The 17647-nt window shown below is 35.7% G+C and overlaps 1 protein-coding gene across 1 annotated transcript in view; it reads left to right on the forward strand.

Annotated features, from left to right (window-relative positions):
- The window catches only part of ZDHHC15 (zDHHC palmitoyltransferase 15), a 149285-nt gene that overhangs the window by 24667 nt on the left and 106971 nt on the right, over positions 1–17647 (forward strand). The window contains exon 2 of the mRNA XM_088028985.1: positions 5939–5965. Coding sequence (XP_087885111.1) covers positions 5939–5965 — 27 coding nt within the window. The remainder of the gene's footprint in view (positions 1–5938; positions 5966–17647) is intronic.

A 17647-nucleotide genomic window follows, 5' to 3' on the forward strand; every position in this document is an offset into this window, starting at 1 on the left:
GAAAGACAAAACCCTGGAATTCCCTACTCTGCCATTTTTGGTGATCAACGGTGTCCATTTTGAGATTTAAAAAGTTCCAGGAAATAATTCTACTTAGAAGCTAGAAATCCTTCAAAAAGAGTCAAAAGAAATGAACACTAATAAGGCAAAAAAAAAAACCCAGAAGGGATATTTTCTGGAAACCAAGTTTCTGAATAAGTAAAATTTACCCATTTAAGCCTATGTGAATTATGGTATTCTCATATCTAAAATAGTTTTGTAAGTCTCCCATATGCAAAAGAGTTAAATGTATCACACCCGACTACTAAGATATCAAACCAAACATCTAAAATAACTCTAGTAGCTCTTATACCTAGCTGATAATCAGAATCACATACTGAGTTTTTTAAATACAAATTCCTGTACCTTCACCCAGAGATTTGTTATATGAAGAGGGCCCTATAATCTATATTGTTATTAGTTCCCAAGTAGGTATTGAAATCACCCGATTTGGGAATGGCTGCCTAAAAAGTAAAAGAATGGCTAGTATGAGTAACTTTTTCAGAGGAGTAAATGAAACCTGGTATGGTTAGTTTGCTCTCAACAAGCAGAACATAATGAGAAATGTATCTAGGTTCTCCATTTTAAATTCTATTCTCTCTCCTAACCTAAAGACTAAGAAACATCTAATGGAAAAAGTAGGTATCAAATATATTCATTTTGACATTGAATACATTATTTTTAAAACCATCATATGAAACTTTGGGATGGCTATGATAAACATTTTTAAATAAGACTTATTTTATCCTGAACTATTCTAAAACCTAATCTTACTGAAAGGCTTACCTTTCTCAGAAGAATAATAAATAGCTGACAATAATTAAGTACTTATTATATACCAGACACCAAAAGCACTTTACACATATTTTATCATTTAATTTCTATAACGTTTTATCCTCATTTTACTGGTGAGGAAACTGAGGCCCAGAGAGATTAAATAATTTGCCTAGGGCCAAAGAACAAGTAAGTGGCAGAGCTACAATATGAGTACATGCCAAAGTAATTGTAATACATCACTACAATAAACTCCCCTCCCAAATGAGTCATTAATTAAAAGAGAACTTCATATTGTGAGTGAACATTCATCTCAATAGACTCATATTTTCAACCTTCCCACTTTCCTTTTATAAGTCCTTTTGAGGTTTACTATCTAATTTGGTAGCCACTGGCCACATGTGGTATTAAACACTTGAAAAATGGCATCTGAATTGAGATGTGCTGAAGCTTAATGCACACACCAGCTTTCAAAAATTTCATACAAAAAGAAGAATGTAAAATATTAATAATTTTTTGTGCATAACATGTTGAAACTATGTGTTTGATATATTGGACTAAATAAAGTATTAGTTATTATTAGTTAACTTCACTTGGTATTTTTTAAATTTTTGAAATGTTCTTACTAGAACAGTAAATTACATGGCTTGTATTATATTTTTATTGGTCAGCACTGTTGTAGAATTTCTTCCATGTCCTTTCTACTACATTTGTTGACCATCTCCATCTAGCCTCAAATTAAGATTATTCTAACATTCCCCTTTTGGGAACCCTACAATATGCATCTACTTAAAGGAAGTTATGAGATATGCTTTGTTTTAACACTAATTATCTGTGATGAAATGTCCTTGCATGTACTGCACATTTCCATACCTTTTCTCCATACCTAGTTTGCAAAGCATCAGTAATTAGGTGAAAGAAAAAAGGAGAAACAGTACAAAAATCTATTTGATGATAACTTCCCAGTAGTGAGCTAAAATTTGAAGGAACAAAGCCGGTGTATAATTACACATATCACCACTTCACTATACATTCATGCAAGGCAAGTTACCCACAGAATGACTAAATGTACACTTATCCAAGAGATTCATGATAAAAGATTAATTTTGTAAAGGTTTATAATGACTTGTAACATTTTAATTTTATTTATTTATTATTTTAAACAGCTTTATTAAAGTATAAATTACATACCATAAAACCCACCCATTGTAGGTATGTAGTTCAGTGATTTTCATAAATGTATAGAGTTGTACAACCATCACCTGGTATAGTTACAAAACATTTCTATCACCCCCAGAAGTTTCTTCATGTCCATTTGCAGCTCCTCACTTTCACCTCTAGCCCTAGGCAACCACTGATCTGCTTTCTCTTTCTAAAACTTACCTTTTCTAGACATGCATACAAATGGAATTGTACAATATATACAGTCTTTTGTATGTGGCTTCTTCACTGTGCATGTTTTTGAGCTTCATCTATGTTATAGCAGTCTATTAGAGTTCCTTAAAGAAACAAGACCAATAAAATATACATAAATATTTAAAAAGGGATTTATTACAAGGGCTTAGCTTATGTGATTACTGAGGTTAAGTCCCATGATCTGTCTTCTGCAAGCTGGAGACCCAGGAAAGCCAGTGGTGTAATTTCAGTACAAATCTGAAGGCCTGAGAACCAGGGGAAGCAATGGTGTAAGTTTTAGTCCAAGTCCAAAGGCCTGAGAACCAGGAGTACCAATGTCTAATTGCAAAAGAAGATAGATGTTTGAGGTCAATCAGACAACAAATTTGCCTTTCCTCTACATTTTTGTTCTATTCAGGCCCTCAAAGGATTGAATGATGCTCACGATAAATTGGTGAGGGTGATCTTTACTTTCTACTGCTTTAAATGCTATCTCCTCCAGAAATACTCTCAGTGACACACCCAGAAATAATGTTTTATCAGCTATTTGGGCATCTCTTAGCGTAGTCAAGTTGACACATAAAATTAAACATCACAAGCAATAACATTTTCATTTTAAATATGACTGACATATTCTTAGTCTCTTCCTTTAATAGTGAAAAAGGCAATATTACAAAGATCACTAAGGGAAAAGCAGAACTACCAAGATAAATGCCCCAATGTTTTATAATAAAGGCCCTTCTTTTTTTCTTCAGAAGTATGTAACTTCCAACAGGGAATTTTGCAAGAAAATATTTTTTCCCTTAGGCTTATTGAAATCCTTACAGATTGGGCGCCTGGGTGGCTCAGTTGGTTGAGCGACTGCCTTTGGCTCAGGTCATGATCCTGGAGTCCCGGGATCGAGTCCCGCGTCGGGCTCCCTGCTCAGCAGGGAGTCTGCTTCTCCCTCTGACCCTCCCCCCTCTCATGTACTCTCTCTCTCTCATTCTCACTCTCTCAAAATAAATGGATAAATCTTTAAAAAAAAAATCCTTACAGATTTCAGGAATATAAGGAACTTTAAAAGTCAAGTCCACTGTCTAACTAATGTGTAAATGTCCTCTACAACATTTCCAAATGTGTGTAATGGGAAACTCAGTCCTTTCCAATGCTGCCAATCCATCATTGTCATAGTCATCATTGTCATCGTCACCATCATCATCAAAATCTTTTTTTTTTTTCTTATATTGAGCTAAAATGTGTTGATGTGTAGCTTTTACCCATGGATTCTATTTCTGGCCACTGTTCTTGATCACATAAACCAATCCCACTTGTACCATGATAGACATAAAATTACTTAAAGAAAGCTGTTCTCCACCTGGAAACTTCACTGGTTTCCACTCATTTTTCTGTATACACATTGTCTCATTCCAACATCTTCAAAGCACTGAATTATTGCATTCCCTCACCCACAAGTACTATAGCAAGTGGTCAAGCAAATGGTAGTTAGGACCTCCGCTTTTTGCTTACAGTGATTGTTCAGCCATAGAGATAGAAAGAGATATACCAAATAGTGATTTGTTAGCCATTCTTTATTAAGATTAGTCTCCAAGCAACTCTGCTTTCCCCCACTCCATTTTAAGGAGATGTTATTAACCCAATTCAGAGCCTAGTTCAACTGATTCAGTCATGCAACATGTATATGCAAAATCATGAATCCTAGGTTGACCCACCAAGGCTTCTTGTTTCCATTTCCATTTGTACTGTTAAAGTAGAGTGTGTGCTTCTTTCATTCATTCTTAACCAGGATTTTTTTTAACTGGAAAGGAAAAAAAAAGTTAGTATCCATCTCCAGGAAGGTGTATTATAAAAAAGAGGGCATTACCTGGTCAGATTTTTGCACAAACAAAATAGAATAGTTTTAACAAATTTCATCCAAATGATTATTAAAAGAATAAATTTTTTTAAAGATTTATTTATTTATTTGACAGAGACAGACATAGTGAGAGAGGGAACACAAGCAGGGGGAATGGGAGAGGGAGAAGCAGGCTTCCTGCTGAGCAGAGAGCCTGATGTGGGGCTCAATCCCAGGACCCTGGGATCATGACCTGAGCCAAAGGCAGATACTTAACAACTGAGCCACCCAGGCGCCCCTGAAAGGATAAATTTTTAAGACTCAACAAAAATAGACCTGGAAATGAAGAGAAAGAGAAAGTATAACTGAGGAAATAGCCCCTAGAATATAGTATTCTCTGTTTGGATTTTTTCCCCCATTTTTCTGACCTTAAGTGTTTATCATTGTGTATGAAAACTGTGTTTTTTTAATTAAAATTTTTTATCTTCTAGAGAGAGAGGGAGAGAGAGAGCTCGCACATGCAAGTGGGGGGGAGGAGCAGAGGAAGAGAAACGGAGAGAGAATCCCAAGCAGGCTCCACACCCAGTGCAGAACTCAATGCAGGGCTGGATCCCAGGATGCTGAGATCATGACCTGAGCCAAAATCAAGAGTCAGTTGCTTAACCAACTGATCCAAGCGCCCCTGAAAACCATCTTAATTCAATAGTTTCTCAAGATTGAAAGACATGCCTTATAGTTTCACTTTGCCTTAACATCTAGTATAAATGCTCACAGATGGTGGTGACTAATAGGCCTCACTTTGTTCAAATGACATTCTGAGCAAAAATTATGTATACATCACATAAGGCAGCAAAGAATGATTGGGGAAGGTATAGATACAGTACATGCAAAAAGCCTTGGAGGCTGGAATCTAGTCCTGGCTCTACCATTAACTTGCCCTGTGACCTTGGACAAATCATTTAATACTACTATAGTCCTTTTTTCCCAGCTGTAAAATGAGACAGATAAACCTGATAATCGCTAAAGTTTCTTCCAGTTTCTTCCAGTTCTGATACTCTACAAATTCATAGTTCAAATATAATAAGAAGTGTTAATATTTATTTTATCCTTGCCTTGTGGTAGACACTACGTTAAACAGCAGTTACATGCATTAACTCGTTTGAATCTCGAGTAACCTTGTAAGGTAGGTAATGTTAGGGAAGTTAAGGAACCTGCCTAAGGTCACAAAATAGTGCAACTGGGTTTTTAACCCAGGCAGTTTGACTTCAGAGCTGGCATGCAATCTCTACACTAAATTAACTCTAAATATATAAGAGAAGCTTGGTATTTAAAGATGTTCTACAGTGAATACTTTGAGAAAATGAATGGTCATCTCCTAATTGATTGGCTTTTAAGTTCTTATATAGCTCAAGAGTTTCCATTTGGTGGAATTTTTAAAAATCTGGTTACATCTGTATTTGTTGAATGAGTACAAATTCTTAATTAACTCAGGTTTAAGATGAAGAAAGATAGCAAAGGATGGAATTTAATCATCCTTGCCTTCCCTCATCTTAGCAGGCTGGTTGTTTCCTACGGTGTTACTCCACTGAATACACGGCTCAAAAATAATAATTATGGAAAGAAGGATTAGAAAAATGAGATTTTGGGGCACCTGGGTGGTACAGTGATTAAGCATCTGACTCTTGGTTTCAGCTCAGGTCGTGATCTCAGGGTTGTGAGATCAAGCCCTGCGTCAGACTCCGTGCTCAGCATGGAGTCTACTTGAGACTCTCTCTCCCTCTGCCCCTCCCCCTCCCACTCTCTCTCTCTCAAATAAATAAATAAATCTTTAAAAAGGAAAATACAGATGTTTTTAAATATCACTAATTTTGACCTTTCTCTTTTTTTTTTTCACAGTGACTGTTTTGAGCCCAACAGAAAAAGGTAAGATAGTATTGTAAATTGTATTGGTCAGAATTGTATCCTTTCTATCTAAAAGTGAATTACATAAAAGCCTATAAATTGAGCAACTTTCCCAGGAATACTGAATTGAGTGGAAAGTTTAGGATGGCATTTTTCAGGAGGCATACCAGGAGCTTACCCAGAGATAAAGCAGAACATATTTTTGATGGCCCCTTTGGCTATAGGACAGGAATTGGAAGTTACCAGTATTTATGTTAGAGAAAGACATAGATAATCATGCTGTTGGCCATAGTCACCCTAGGCTCTTGCTTCATCACTGTTGTCCTAGGTACCTTGCCTTCCTACACAATTCATTCGTTCTTAAAGGTATGGAATAAGGGTCCCACAAGGAAATTTAAAAGGATAAGTCCTTCACCATCACAGTTGCAATATATTTACATATTCTTCCCCACTTTTCACCCCCATCTGGCTTAATCTGCAATTTATACTACCACTGTAGAGAGATTGAGGAATTTTCCATTAGAAAATGTATAAACTAAGCATGAATCTTAACACTTAACCTTGTGTTATTTTTTCAGGCATAACCATAAGTATTTATGTAGCCACTTTATATAGCCACTTTTAATTCTCACTTCATGGGATTAACTGTTATAATTAATTAGTTACATAATGTTCATATTATGCATTTTTATTTTTTACTCTTATTTTAATGCTAGTATATTTAACATAACAGTATTTTATTAGTTTCAGGTATACAATATAGTGATTCACAATTCTATACATTACTCAGTGCTCATCATGATAAGTGTACTCATTAATTGCCATCGCCTATTTCACCCATCCCCCAAACTAGCTGCCCTCTGGTAACCACCAGTTTGTTCTCTATAGTTAAGAGTGTTTTTTGGTTTGTCTCTCTTCATCTTTTTTCCTGTACTTTTTTGTTTCTTGTTTCTTTCTTGTTTTGTTTCCTAAATTCCACGTATGAATGAAATCATATGGTATTTGTCCTTCTCTGACCAACTTACTTCACTCAGCATTATACTCTCTACCTCCATCCATTTATTTGCAAATATCAAGATTTCATTTTTACTGATTTCTGCGTAATATTTGATTGTATATATTTACCACATCTTTTACATCCATCAATGCACACTTGGGCTGCTTCCAGTTTTGGCTGTTATAAACAATACTGCAATAAACATATGGGTGCATGTATCCCTTTCAATAGATGTTTTTGTATTTTTGAGGTAAGCACCCAGTAGTGCAATTACTGTATCATTGAGTAGTTCTATTTTTAATTTTTTGAGGAACCCCATAATATTTTCCACAGTGGCTGCACAAGTTTGCATTCCCACCAACAATGCAAGAGGGTTCCCCTTTCTCCGTATCCTCACCAACACTTGTTTTTTCTTGTGATTTTGGTTTTATCCATTTTGCAGGTGTGAGGTGATACCTCATTGTAGTTTTGATTTGCATTTCCCTGATGATAAGTGATGATGAGCATCTTTTCATGTGTCTTTTGACCATCTGGATGTCTTTGGAGAAATATCTGTTTATAACTTCTGCCTATTTCTTAATTGGATCATTTGTTTTAGGGGTGTTGTGTTGTATAAGTTCTTTATATGTTTTGGATACCAGCCTTTTATCTGATATGTCATTTGCAAATATCTTCTTCCATTCTGTCGGGTGTCTTTTGGTTTTGTTGACTGGTTCCTTTGCTGTGCAAAAGTTTTTTATCTTGACGAAGTCCCAATAGTTCATTTTTGCCCTTGTTTCTCTTGCCTTTGGCGATGTGTCTAGGAAGAAGTTGCTGCGACCGAAATCGAAGAGGTTGCTGCCTGTGTTCTCCTCAAGGATTTTGATGGATTCCTGTCTCACATTTAAGTCTTTCATCCATTTTGAGTCTATTTTTGTGTATGGTGTAAGGAAATGGTCCAGTTTCATTCTTCTGCATGTGGCTGTCCAGTTTTCCCAACACCACTTGTTGAAGAGACTGTCTTTTTTCCATTGGATATTCTTTCTTGCTTTGTCGAAGATTAGTTGACCATGGAGTTGAGGGTCCATTTCTGGGTTCTCTATTTTGTTCCGTTGATCCATGTGTCTGTTTTTGTGCCAGTACCATACTGTCTTGATGATTACAGCTTTGTAATGGAGCGTGAAGTCCAGAATTGTGATGCCACCAGCTTTGGTTTTCTTTTTCAACATTGCTTTGGTTTTCTTTTTCAACATTCCTTTGGCTATTTGGGGTCTTTTGTGGTTCCATACAAATTTTAGGATTGTTTCTTATAACTCTGTGAAAAATGCTGGTGGTATTTTTATAGGGATTGCATGGAATGTGTAGGTGGCTTTGGGTACTATAGACATTTTAATAATATTTGTTCTTCCAACCCATGAGCATGGAATATCTTTCCATTTCTTTGTGTCATCTTCAATTTCTTTCATTGGTGTTTTCTAGTTTTCAGAGTACAGGTCTTTTACCTCTCTGGTTGGATTTATTCCTAGTTATCTTCTTATTTTGGTTGCAATTGTAAATGGAATTGTTTTCTGAATTTCTCTTCCTGCTGCTTCATTATTGCCAAATAGAAATGCAACAGATTTCTCTATGTTGATTTTGTATCCTGAAACTTTACTGAATTCACACATCAGTTCTAGCAGTTTTTTGGTGGAGTCTTTTGGGTTTTCTATATAACATTTCATGTCATCTGCAAATAGTGAAAGTTTTACTTCTTCCTTGCCAATTTGGGTGCATTTCAATTCTTTTATTGTCTGATTGCTGTGGCTAGGCCTTCCATTACTATGTTAAATAACAGTGGTGAGAGTGGACTTCCTTGTTTTCTTCCTGACTGTAGAGAAAAAGTTCTCAGTTTTTCCCCATTGAGGATGATATTAGTTGTGGGTTTTTCACATATGGCCTTTATAATGTTGAGGGATGTTTTCTCTTAACGTACTTTGTTGAGTGTTTTTATCATGAATGGATTTTGTACTTTTTCAAATGCATTACCCTGATGCCAAAGACAGCTAAGGACTCCGCTAAAAAAGAGAACTAGAGGCTAATATTCCTGATGAACATGGATGCAGAATTCCTTAGTAAAATACTACCGAACCAAATCCAACAATATATTTAAAAATCATTCCTCATGGTCGAGTGGGATTTATTCCTTGGTTATAAGTGTGGTTCATCATGTGCAAATCAATCAGTGTGATATACCACATTAATAAAAGAATAAGAACCATATGATCATTTCAATAGATGCAGATAAGGCATTTGACAAATAAGCATTCATGCTATTAATCATTTAACAGAGGGATTGGCTATAGAGGCAACAGAGTAGAGTGGTGGGAAGACAGTAGAACATAGTAATTAAAAGTATGGGTTCTGGAGCTATCTTTACTAAATTCTAGTCCTGGCACCACTACTTTCTAGCAAATTATTCAACCTTCTTGTGTCTACTTTATCATTTGTGGAATAGAAATACTAATACTACCTATTTCATAGAGTTACTATGAAAATTTAATGAGTTAATGCATGCAAAGTACTTAGAACAGTGGTAAGTAAAGCCATACTATGGCTCCACAAATATTTGCTACTATTATTATAGACTTAAAACAAGTTTTGAGTTGTCTGTTATTCTCAGTATGGTTCCTTAGGTCAGAGATTGCTTTATGTATGTGTGTGTATATATATATATATACACACACATACATACATATATATATAATAAACATAATTTTCCACAATAGACTTTCAAAACAAGTTGGGCTGGGGCTTTACTTATGCTCTATCATAATAAGAATAATGACAATTATGTTATTATTGGAAACTATTATTTATTGTGCTGGGTACCCTGCTAAGTATTATATGTACATTAAGTCCTTCAGTATTTACATAAATACAGTGATATAGACACTCTTATGTCCATTTTATTGTGTAAGAAAATTGTGAAATTTGGAAAGGTTAACTAAATTATCCCAGGTCATTTAGCTAGTAAGTGGGAGAATTCAAACCCATAACTGACTTCAAAGTTCATACTCTTAAGTAAACCTGCACTTGTCTTTTACTTTTCAATCTACAGCTCCCTTATTTGCTTAGTTGAGCTCCTTGATGAGAAACTTGATGCTCAATTGCTGTTTTATCTAGTGTCCAAAGTTCTGTATCTTCATTTTTTGTATATTATCAGTGAATTCAATCACACCAGTATGGAGTGTCATTTGTAAGTTCAACTTGGTTCAGAGCCTTACTAGTAGCATCAATCTAGTTTCTGGGATTTGAACTCTTTAGATTATGTTACCACAAGGTATGATTTCTTTTTCTTTTATCAACTATTTGACCAATCCCCACTCATACCTCCCCTCTGGTAACCATCAATTTCTGTTAAGACACTGTTTCTTGGTTTATCTCTCTTCTTTTTGAATATTCTTTCCTGCTTTGTTAAAGATTAATTGACCACATAATTGTAGGTTTAATTCTGGGCTTTCTATTCTGTTCTATTGATCTGTGTGTCTATTTTTGTGCCAGTACCATACTGATTACTACAGCTTTATAATATAACTTGAAGTCTGGAATTGTGATACCTCCCGTTTTGTTTTTCAAGATTATTTTGTCTCTTTGGGGTCTTTTGTGGTGATAATGTATGATTGTTTATTTCAAGTTTTTATTTAAATTCCAGTCAGTTAACATACAGTGTAATATTAGTTTCAGATGTAGAATTTAGTGACTCATCACTTATATACAACAACTAGGGCTCATCTTAAATGCCCTCCTTAATACCCATCACCTGTTTAAACCATCCCCCTGCCCACCTCCCTTCCAGCAACCCTCAGTTTGTTCTCTATAGTTGAGTCTGTTTTATGCTTTGCCTCTCTCTTTTTTTCCCTATGTTCATCAGTTTTGTTTCTTAAATTCCACATATGAGTGAAATCATATGATATTTGTCTTTCTCTGAATGACTTATTTTGCTTAGCATAATGCAATCTTATCTCCATCCACATCATTGCAAATGGCAAGATTTCATTCTTTTTTATGGCTGAGTAATAGTCCATTATAGATAAATACCACAAGTTCTTTATCCATTTGGACCACTTTCTTATACTACACACAAAAATAAATTCAAAATAGGTGAAAGATCTAAATGTGAGACAGGAAACCATCAAAATCCTAGAGAACACAGGCAAGAACTTTTTGACATCGGCCATAGCATCTTCTTCCTAGATACATCTCCAGAGGCAAAGGAAACAAAAGCAAAAATGAACTATTGGAACTTCATCAAGATAAAAACCTTCTGCACAGTGAAGGAAATAATCAACAAAACTAAAAGGCAACCTTTGGAATGGGAGAAGATATTTGCAAATGACATACCTGATAAAGGGTTAGTATCCAAAATCTATAAATAACTTACCAAACTCTCCACCCAAAGAACAAATTTAAGAAATCAGCAGAAGACATGAATAGACATTTTTCCAAAGAAGACATCCAGATGTCCAACAGACACATGAAAAGTTGCTCAACATCACTCATCATCAGGGAAATACAATATATGATTTTTAAGCTCCGTCCTGACACTAGAATGCTGATTCCAAGCACTTTTCTCCTGATTGCTCTCAAATTTATCAATATAATAAAGAATAAGATTAGATTTTGCTTCTTTATTCTGCAGTGGGGCATAATGGGACAAAGCACAGGATTTAGGGACAGAAGATCTGAGTTGGACTTACAGCTCTATCATTTACTAGCTCTATGATTTTTATTAAGTAACTCAACTTCTCTGAACCTCAATTTCTATAAAAGGAGGTGAGTTTAGTAACATGTTACAGATTTATTATAAGCTAGCAAGCATGAAATTATATGGGAGTAAAAGTATACAACAGTAAACTGCTCTGTAAATGTTAAGTATGAACAGTCTCAGTTATAACATTTTTATGTCAGGGTTCTCAAAGACAGTGGGATAAATAAGCTGAAATTAGATTTGATTGTAACCAGAAGACTGAAAGCTAGACTTGTAAAGAACTTCTAAAGACTAGAGTTGGCTACTAGGAGATGCCATGAAATTTATTTTTCAGAAAGTATTAAACACCCAAGTATCTGGCATGAATTGGTAAGCCTTGTCTAGAACCTGACCAGTAGGCCTAATGAATATCTGTGGTTCCTTCTAACCCAATGAATTTGTGTCTTGTTTCAATTTACACTGCACTATTAAAGTAGAATACAGGGGTGCCTGGGTGGCTCAGTCGTTAAGCATCTGCCTTCAGCTCAGGTCGTGATCACAGGGTCCTGGGATCAAGCCCCACATCGGGCTCCCTGCTCGGCAGTAAGCCTCTTTCCCCCTCTCCCACTCCCCCTGCTTGTGTTCCTTCTCTAGCTGTCTCTCTCTGTCAAATAAATAAATAAAATCTTTTAAAAATAAATAAATAAGGTAGAATACAGTATAGCATATGACTGCCAGTAGGAACATTATTTGGCACTGGCAAAGAAAATATTTTGCCAAATAAATGACCTCAAATCACATAACCTTTTATTCAGTCTCCACAGCTTAAGAAAACCATAATAAACATACTGCAAAAGTTTTTCCATTTCTTGTCTGCTTAATGGTTCTTTTACTGGGTTGAAGAGCTCCCTCCAAATTTATAACCACCCAAAACCAATAGTTACTTTATTTAAAAATATGGTCCTTTGCAATAAAGAAGATGTGAGATACACACACACACACACACACACACACACACACACACACACACACACAGTGGAATATTACTCAGCCATCAAAAAGAATGAAATCTTGCCATTTGCAATGACGTGGATGGAACTAGAAGGTATTATGCTAAGTGAAATAAGTCAGTCACAGAAAGACAATAGCATATGATATCACTCATATGTGGAATTTAAGACACAAAACAGATGAACATGGGGAAAGGAAAGAAAAATAAAATAAGATGAAAACTGAGAGGGAGGCAAACCATAAGAGATGTTGAACTCTAGGAAACAAACAGAGTTGCTGCAAGGGAGGTGGGTGGGGGAAGGGATAATTGGGTGATGGGCATTAAGGAGGGCACTTGATGGAATGAGCGCTGTGTGTTATATGCAACTGATGAATCACTAAATTCTACCTCTGAAACTAATAAAAATTTAAAAAAATATGGTCCTTAAGGATGTAATCAAGTCAAGATGAGGTCATACTGCATTAGGGTAGGCCCTATAACAGGTGTCCTTATAAGAAAAGGGAAATTTAGATACACAGATACACACAGAGAGAAGATGGTCATGCAAAGACAAAGCAAGCAAAGAGTTATGTTGCCACAAACCAAAAAATACCAAGTATTGCCAAGGATCACCAGAAGCTAGGATGAGGCACGGAAGGATTCTCTCCTGGAAACTTCAGAGAGAATATGACCTTGCCTAAACCTTAATTTCAGACTTCTAGTCTACAGAGCTATGAGAGAATAAATTTGTTCTTAAAGACACCCAGTTTGTGGTAACTTGTCATGACAAACTTGGAGAAATAATACAGTTCCTGATAAATTCCAATCTCTAATGCACTAAAAGCATTGTATCAGTAGCAAATAAGCACAGACTTTGGTGTCAAATGTACCCAGGATCAAATCTTGATTTTGCCATTTAATATATTACCTTTGGGAACTTACTATCACTAAGTTTCACTTTCTTCATCTGTAAAATTGTTATAAAAGTAACTGTTTTACATGGTGTGTAGAGCACTAAATAAGATGATGTATGTAAGTCTCTTGGCATAGTGCCTGGAATATGATAAGTACAAAATAAATAGTAGTAGATATTATAATTGTTATTGTTATTAACATTGGAAAGGACCTAAAAGATCTTTCTTCTAGGAAGCATAATATATTTTAGGACTATAATTCCTACTACTACCTTTATAAATATATTGTCAAAAGCCATGCATTCATATTTTGTAAGTAGAACAACTGAGATCAAAAGAAGTAGCATATGTTGACCTAGTCATGCCGATTCTAGTGAACAGAAAGAACTGAAGCCTAGATCGTCTGAACCACAGTCCAGAATATTATATATTATATAATCCTTGATTATACAGGATTCACAAATTCTTTTTTTAAGACATGAGTACATATCTTTTTCCATAGATCATTAGAAACGAAGTCCTAATAATAATTATGCTTTCATAAGACTGTTTTGCATAGATGATCTTATTCAGTATCATAGTATCTGTATTTTGAAGATCTTGATATGAGGATCTGGGATGCACTGGATGTTAGAAATTTAATAGTGTTCAAGGGTAGGTGAGGATAGGGGATGAATTTAGGAATGACATCAGGCACAATATGTCATAAAAATCCACATATAATCAAGAGTAACATATTGAGGGGCACCTGGGTGGCTCAGATGGTTAAGCGTCTGCCTTTGGCTCGGGGGTCATGATCCCAGGGTCCTGGGATCGAGCCCCACATTGGGCTCCCTGCTTGGTGGGAGGCCTGCTTCTCCCTCTCCCTCTACTGTTCCCCCTGCTTGTGCTCTCTCGCTGTCAAATAAATAAATAAATAAAATCTTAAAAAAAAAAGAGTAACATATTGACCACTTGCTTATCTTCAAAAATGGCCATTAATCATTTTAAGTAAAAGTTTCACTCATCCTTTGATAACTCATTTGCGTACTAGTTTCATACTAAATTCTCTGGTTTCCCTTTTAATGTTAAAAATAGTTATAGCTACTTACCTTTTTAGATATAGATGTCATTCCTAAATACTTGAACTTCTGTGGGCTGAATTGTGTTTACCCGACATTTATATGTTGAAATCCTAACCCCTAGTACCTCAGACTGTGACTGTATTTGGAGATGGGGTTTTTTAAAGAGGTAATTAATTTAAAATGAGGTCCCTAGGGTGAGCCCTAATCATTATGACTGGTGTTGTTATAAAAAGAGGATATTAGGACACAAACACAGAGTGAAGACCATGTGAGGACACAGGAAGATGGCCATCTACAAACCAAGAAGAAAAGCCTCAGAAGAAACCAACCCTGCTAATACCTTAATGTTGGATTCAAAAACTGTGAGAAAGTAAATTTCTGTTGTTTAAGTCATTCAGTCTGTGGTACTTTGTTATTGCAGCCCTAGCAAGTTAATATAAGAACTTATTTAGGTTTCCATTTGAAAACCCAGAGCATGGAAGTATTTGCTCTGTGTCCACTTCTTGATATATTAATCTTGACTTATTGGTCATATATGAGACATCAGGAAGTTGAAAGAGCACTGGGAGGAAAAAGTTTGGGCCACAGTATGATCTATTATACTCCCATTCATACTGCATAGGAAATCTTCAGCTAGGTTTTGAGCACTTATCTCAGTGTTCTTAATAATAGACAATTTTATACTTATTGTAAAACTACTTATAATGTGGATTTTGGGAACCAAATGAAGCTCTCTTTAGAGGCTAAACCATTTCTAAAAGATTATTATATTGCAGCACCTGGGTGGCTCAGTCAGTTAAGCATCTGACTTCAGCTCAGGTCATGATCTCAGGTTCCTGGGATCAAGTACAGTCTTGGGATCGAGCCTGGCATTGGGCTCCCTGCTCAGTGGGAAGTCTGCTTCTCCCTCTCCTTCTTGCTCTGCCCCTCCCCCCCCAAATAAATTAATTATTAGTTTCAGTGGTAGAATTTAGTGATTTGTCATTGAATAAAACACCCAGTGCTCGTTGTATCAAGTATGCTCATTAAAGCCTATCACCCAATTATCCCTTCTCCGCCCACCCACCATCCTGAAGCAACCCTGTTTGTTTCCTAGAGTTCAGCATCTCTTTTGGTTTGCCTCTCTCTCAGTTTTCATCTTATTTTATTTTTCTTTCCCTTCCCCTGTGTTCATCTGTTTTGTGTCTTAAATTCCACATGAGTGAAATTATATGGTATTTGTCTTTCCGTGACTGACTTATTTCACTTAGCATAATACCTTCTAGTTCCATCCACGTCATTGCAAATGGCAATATTTCATTCTTTTTGATGACTGAGTAATATTCCACTGCTTTTATATCTATATATCTCTCTATATATACAAACTATTAATATATATATAATAGGTAACATATAATAAACCCTTAGCCAGACTAATGAAGAAAAAGTAAATAAATAAAATCAGAAATTAAAGAGGAAAAGTAACAACTGACACCACATAAATACAATGGATTATAAGAGAATACTATGAAAAATTATATGCCAACAAATTGGACAATCTGGAAGAAATGAATAAACTCCTAAAACATACAGTCTTTCAAATCTGAATTAGAAAGAAACAGAAAATCTCATCAGATCAATTACTAGTAACAAAATTTAATTTGTAATAAAAAAACTACCAAAAATTAAAAGTGCAGGATCAGATGGATTCACAGGTGAATTCTACCAAACATTTAAAGAAGATTTAATATTTATACTCCTCAAACCTTTCCAAAAAATAAAAGAGGAAGGAAAGCTTTCATATACATTCTATGAGATCGGCATTACCCTGATACCAAAACCAGACAAAGATACCACAAAAATAGAAAACTGCAGGCCAACATCCCTAATAAACATAGATGCAAAAATCCTCAACAAAATATTATCAAACTGCACTCAACAATACATTGACCAAAAAAATACATTAACACATCATTCACCATAGTCAAGTGGGATTTATTCTGGGGATGTAAGGATGGTTCAGTATTTGCAAATCAATCAGTGTGATGCATTACATCAACAAAGCAGAGGAAGCAAATCATATGATATTCTCAATAGATGCAGAAAATGCATTTGACAAAAATCTACATCCGTTCATGATAAAAAGTCTCACCAAAGTGGATTTAGAGAGAACATACCTTAACATAGTAAGGGTATGTATATGAAATATATATGAAGTACCTACAGCTAGCATCATACTCAGTGGTGAAAAATTGAGGGCTTTTCCTCTAAAATCAGGAACAAGACAAGGATGTCTACTCTTGCCACTTGTATTCAACATAGTACTGGAAGTCCTAGCCACAGAAATCTGACAAGAAATAGACATAAGATGCATCCATATTGGTAATGGAGAAGTTAAATTGGCACTATTTGCAGATGACAATACAATATATAGAAAACCCTAAAGAGGGCGCCTGGGTGGCTCAGTTGGTTAAGCGACTGCCTTCAGCTCAGGTCATGATCCCGGAGTCCCGGGATCGAGTCCCACATCGGGCTCCCTGCTTGGCGGGGAGTCTGCTTCTCCCTCTGACACTCTTCCCTCTCGTGCTCTCTATCTCTCATTCTCTCTCTCTCAAATAAATAAATAAAAAATCTTTAAAAAAAAAAAAACCCTAAAGACTCCACCAAAAACTACCAGAAATTGGGGTGCCTGGGTGGCTCAGACAGTTAAGTGTCTGCCTTCAGCTCAGGTCATACTCCCGGGGTCCTGGGCTCAAGTCCTGAGTTAGGCTCCCTGCTCAGCAGGGAGTCTGCTTCTCCCTCTCCCTCTGCTCTCTTTCTGTCAAATAAATGGATAAAATCTTAAAAAAAAACTACCATAAATAATAAATGAGTTCGGTAAAGTTGCAGGACGCAAAATTAATATCAAGAAATTGATAGCATTTCTATGCACTAATAATTAAGTAGCAGAGAAATAAAGCAAATAATTCCATTTACAATTGCACCAAGAAAAAATACCAATAAAAAAACTTAACCAATGAGGTGAAAGACCTGTACTCTGAAAACTATAAAAC

Source organism: Eumetopias jubatus, unplaced genomic scaffold (assembly GCF_037043125.1).
Source record: "Eumetopias jubatus isolate StellerSeaLion01/CBP00866 unplaced genomic scaffold, mEumJub1_p1.0 scaffold_11, whole genome shotgun sequence".
Classification (NCBI taxonomy): Eukaryota; Metazoa; Chordata; class Mammalia; order Carnivora; family Otariidae; genus Eumetopias; species Eumetopias jubatus.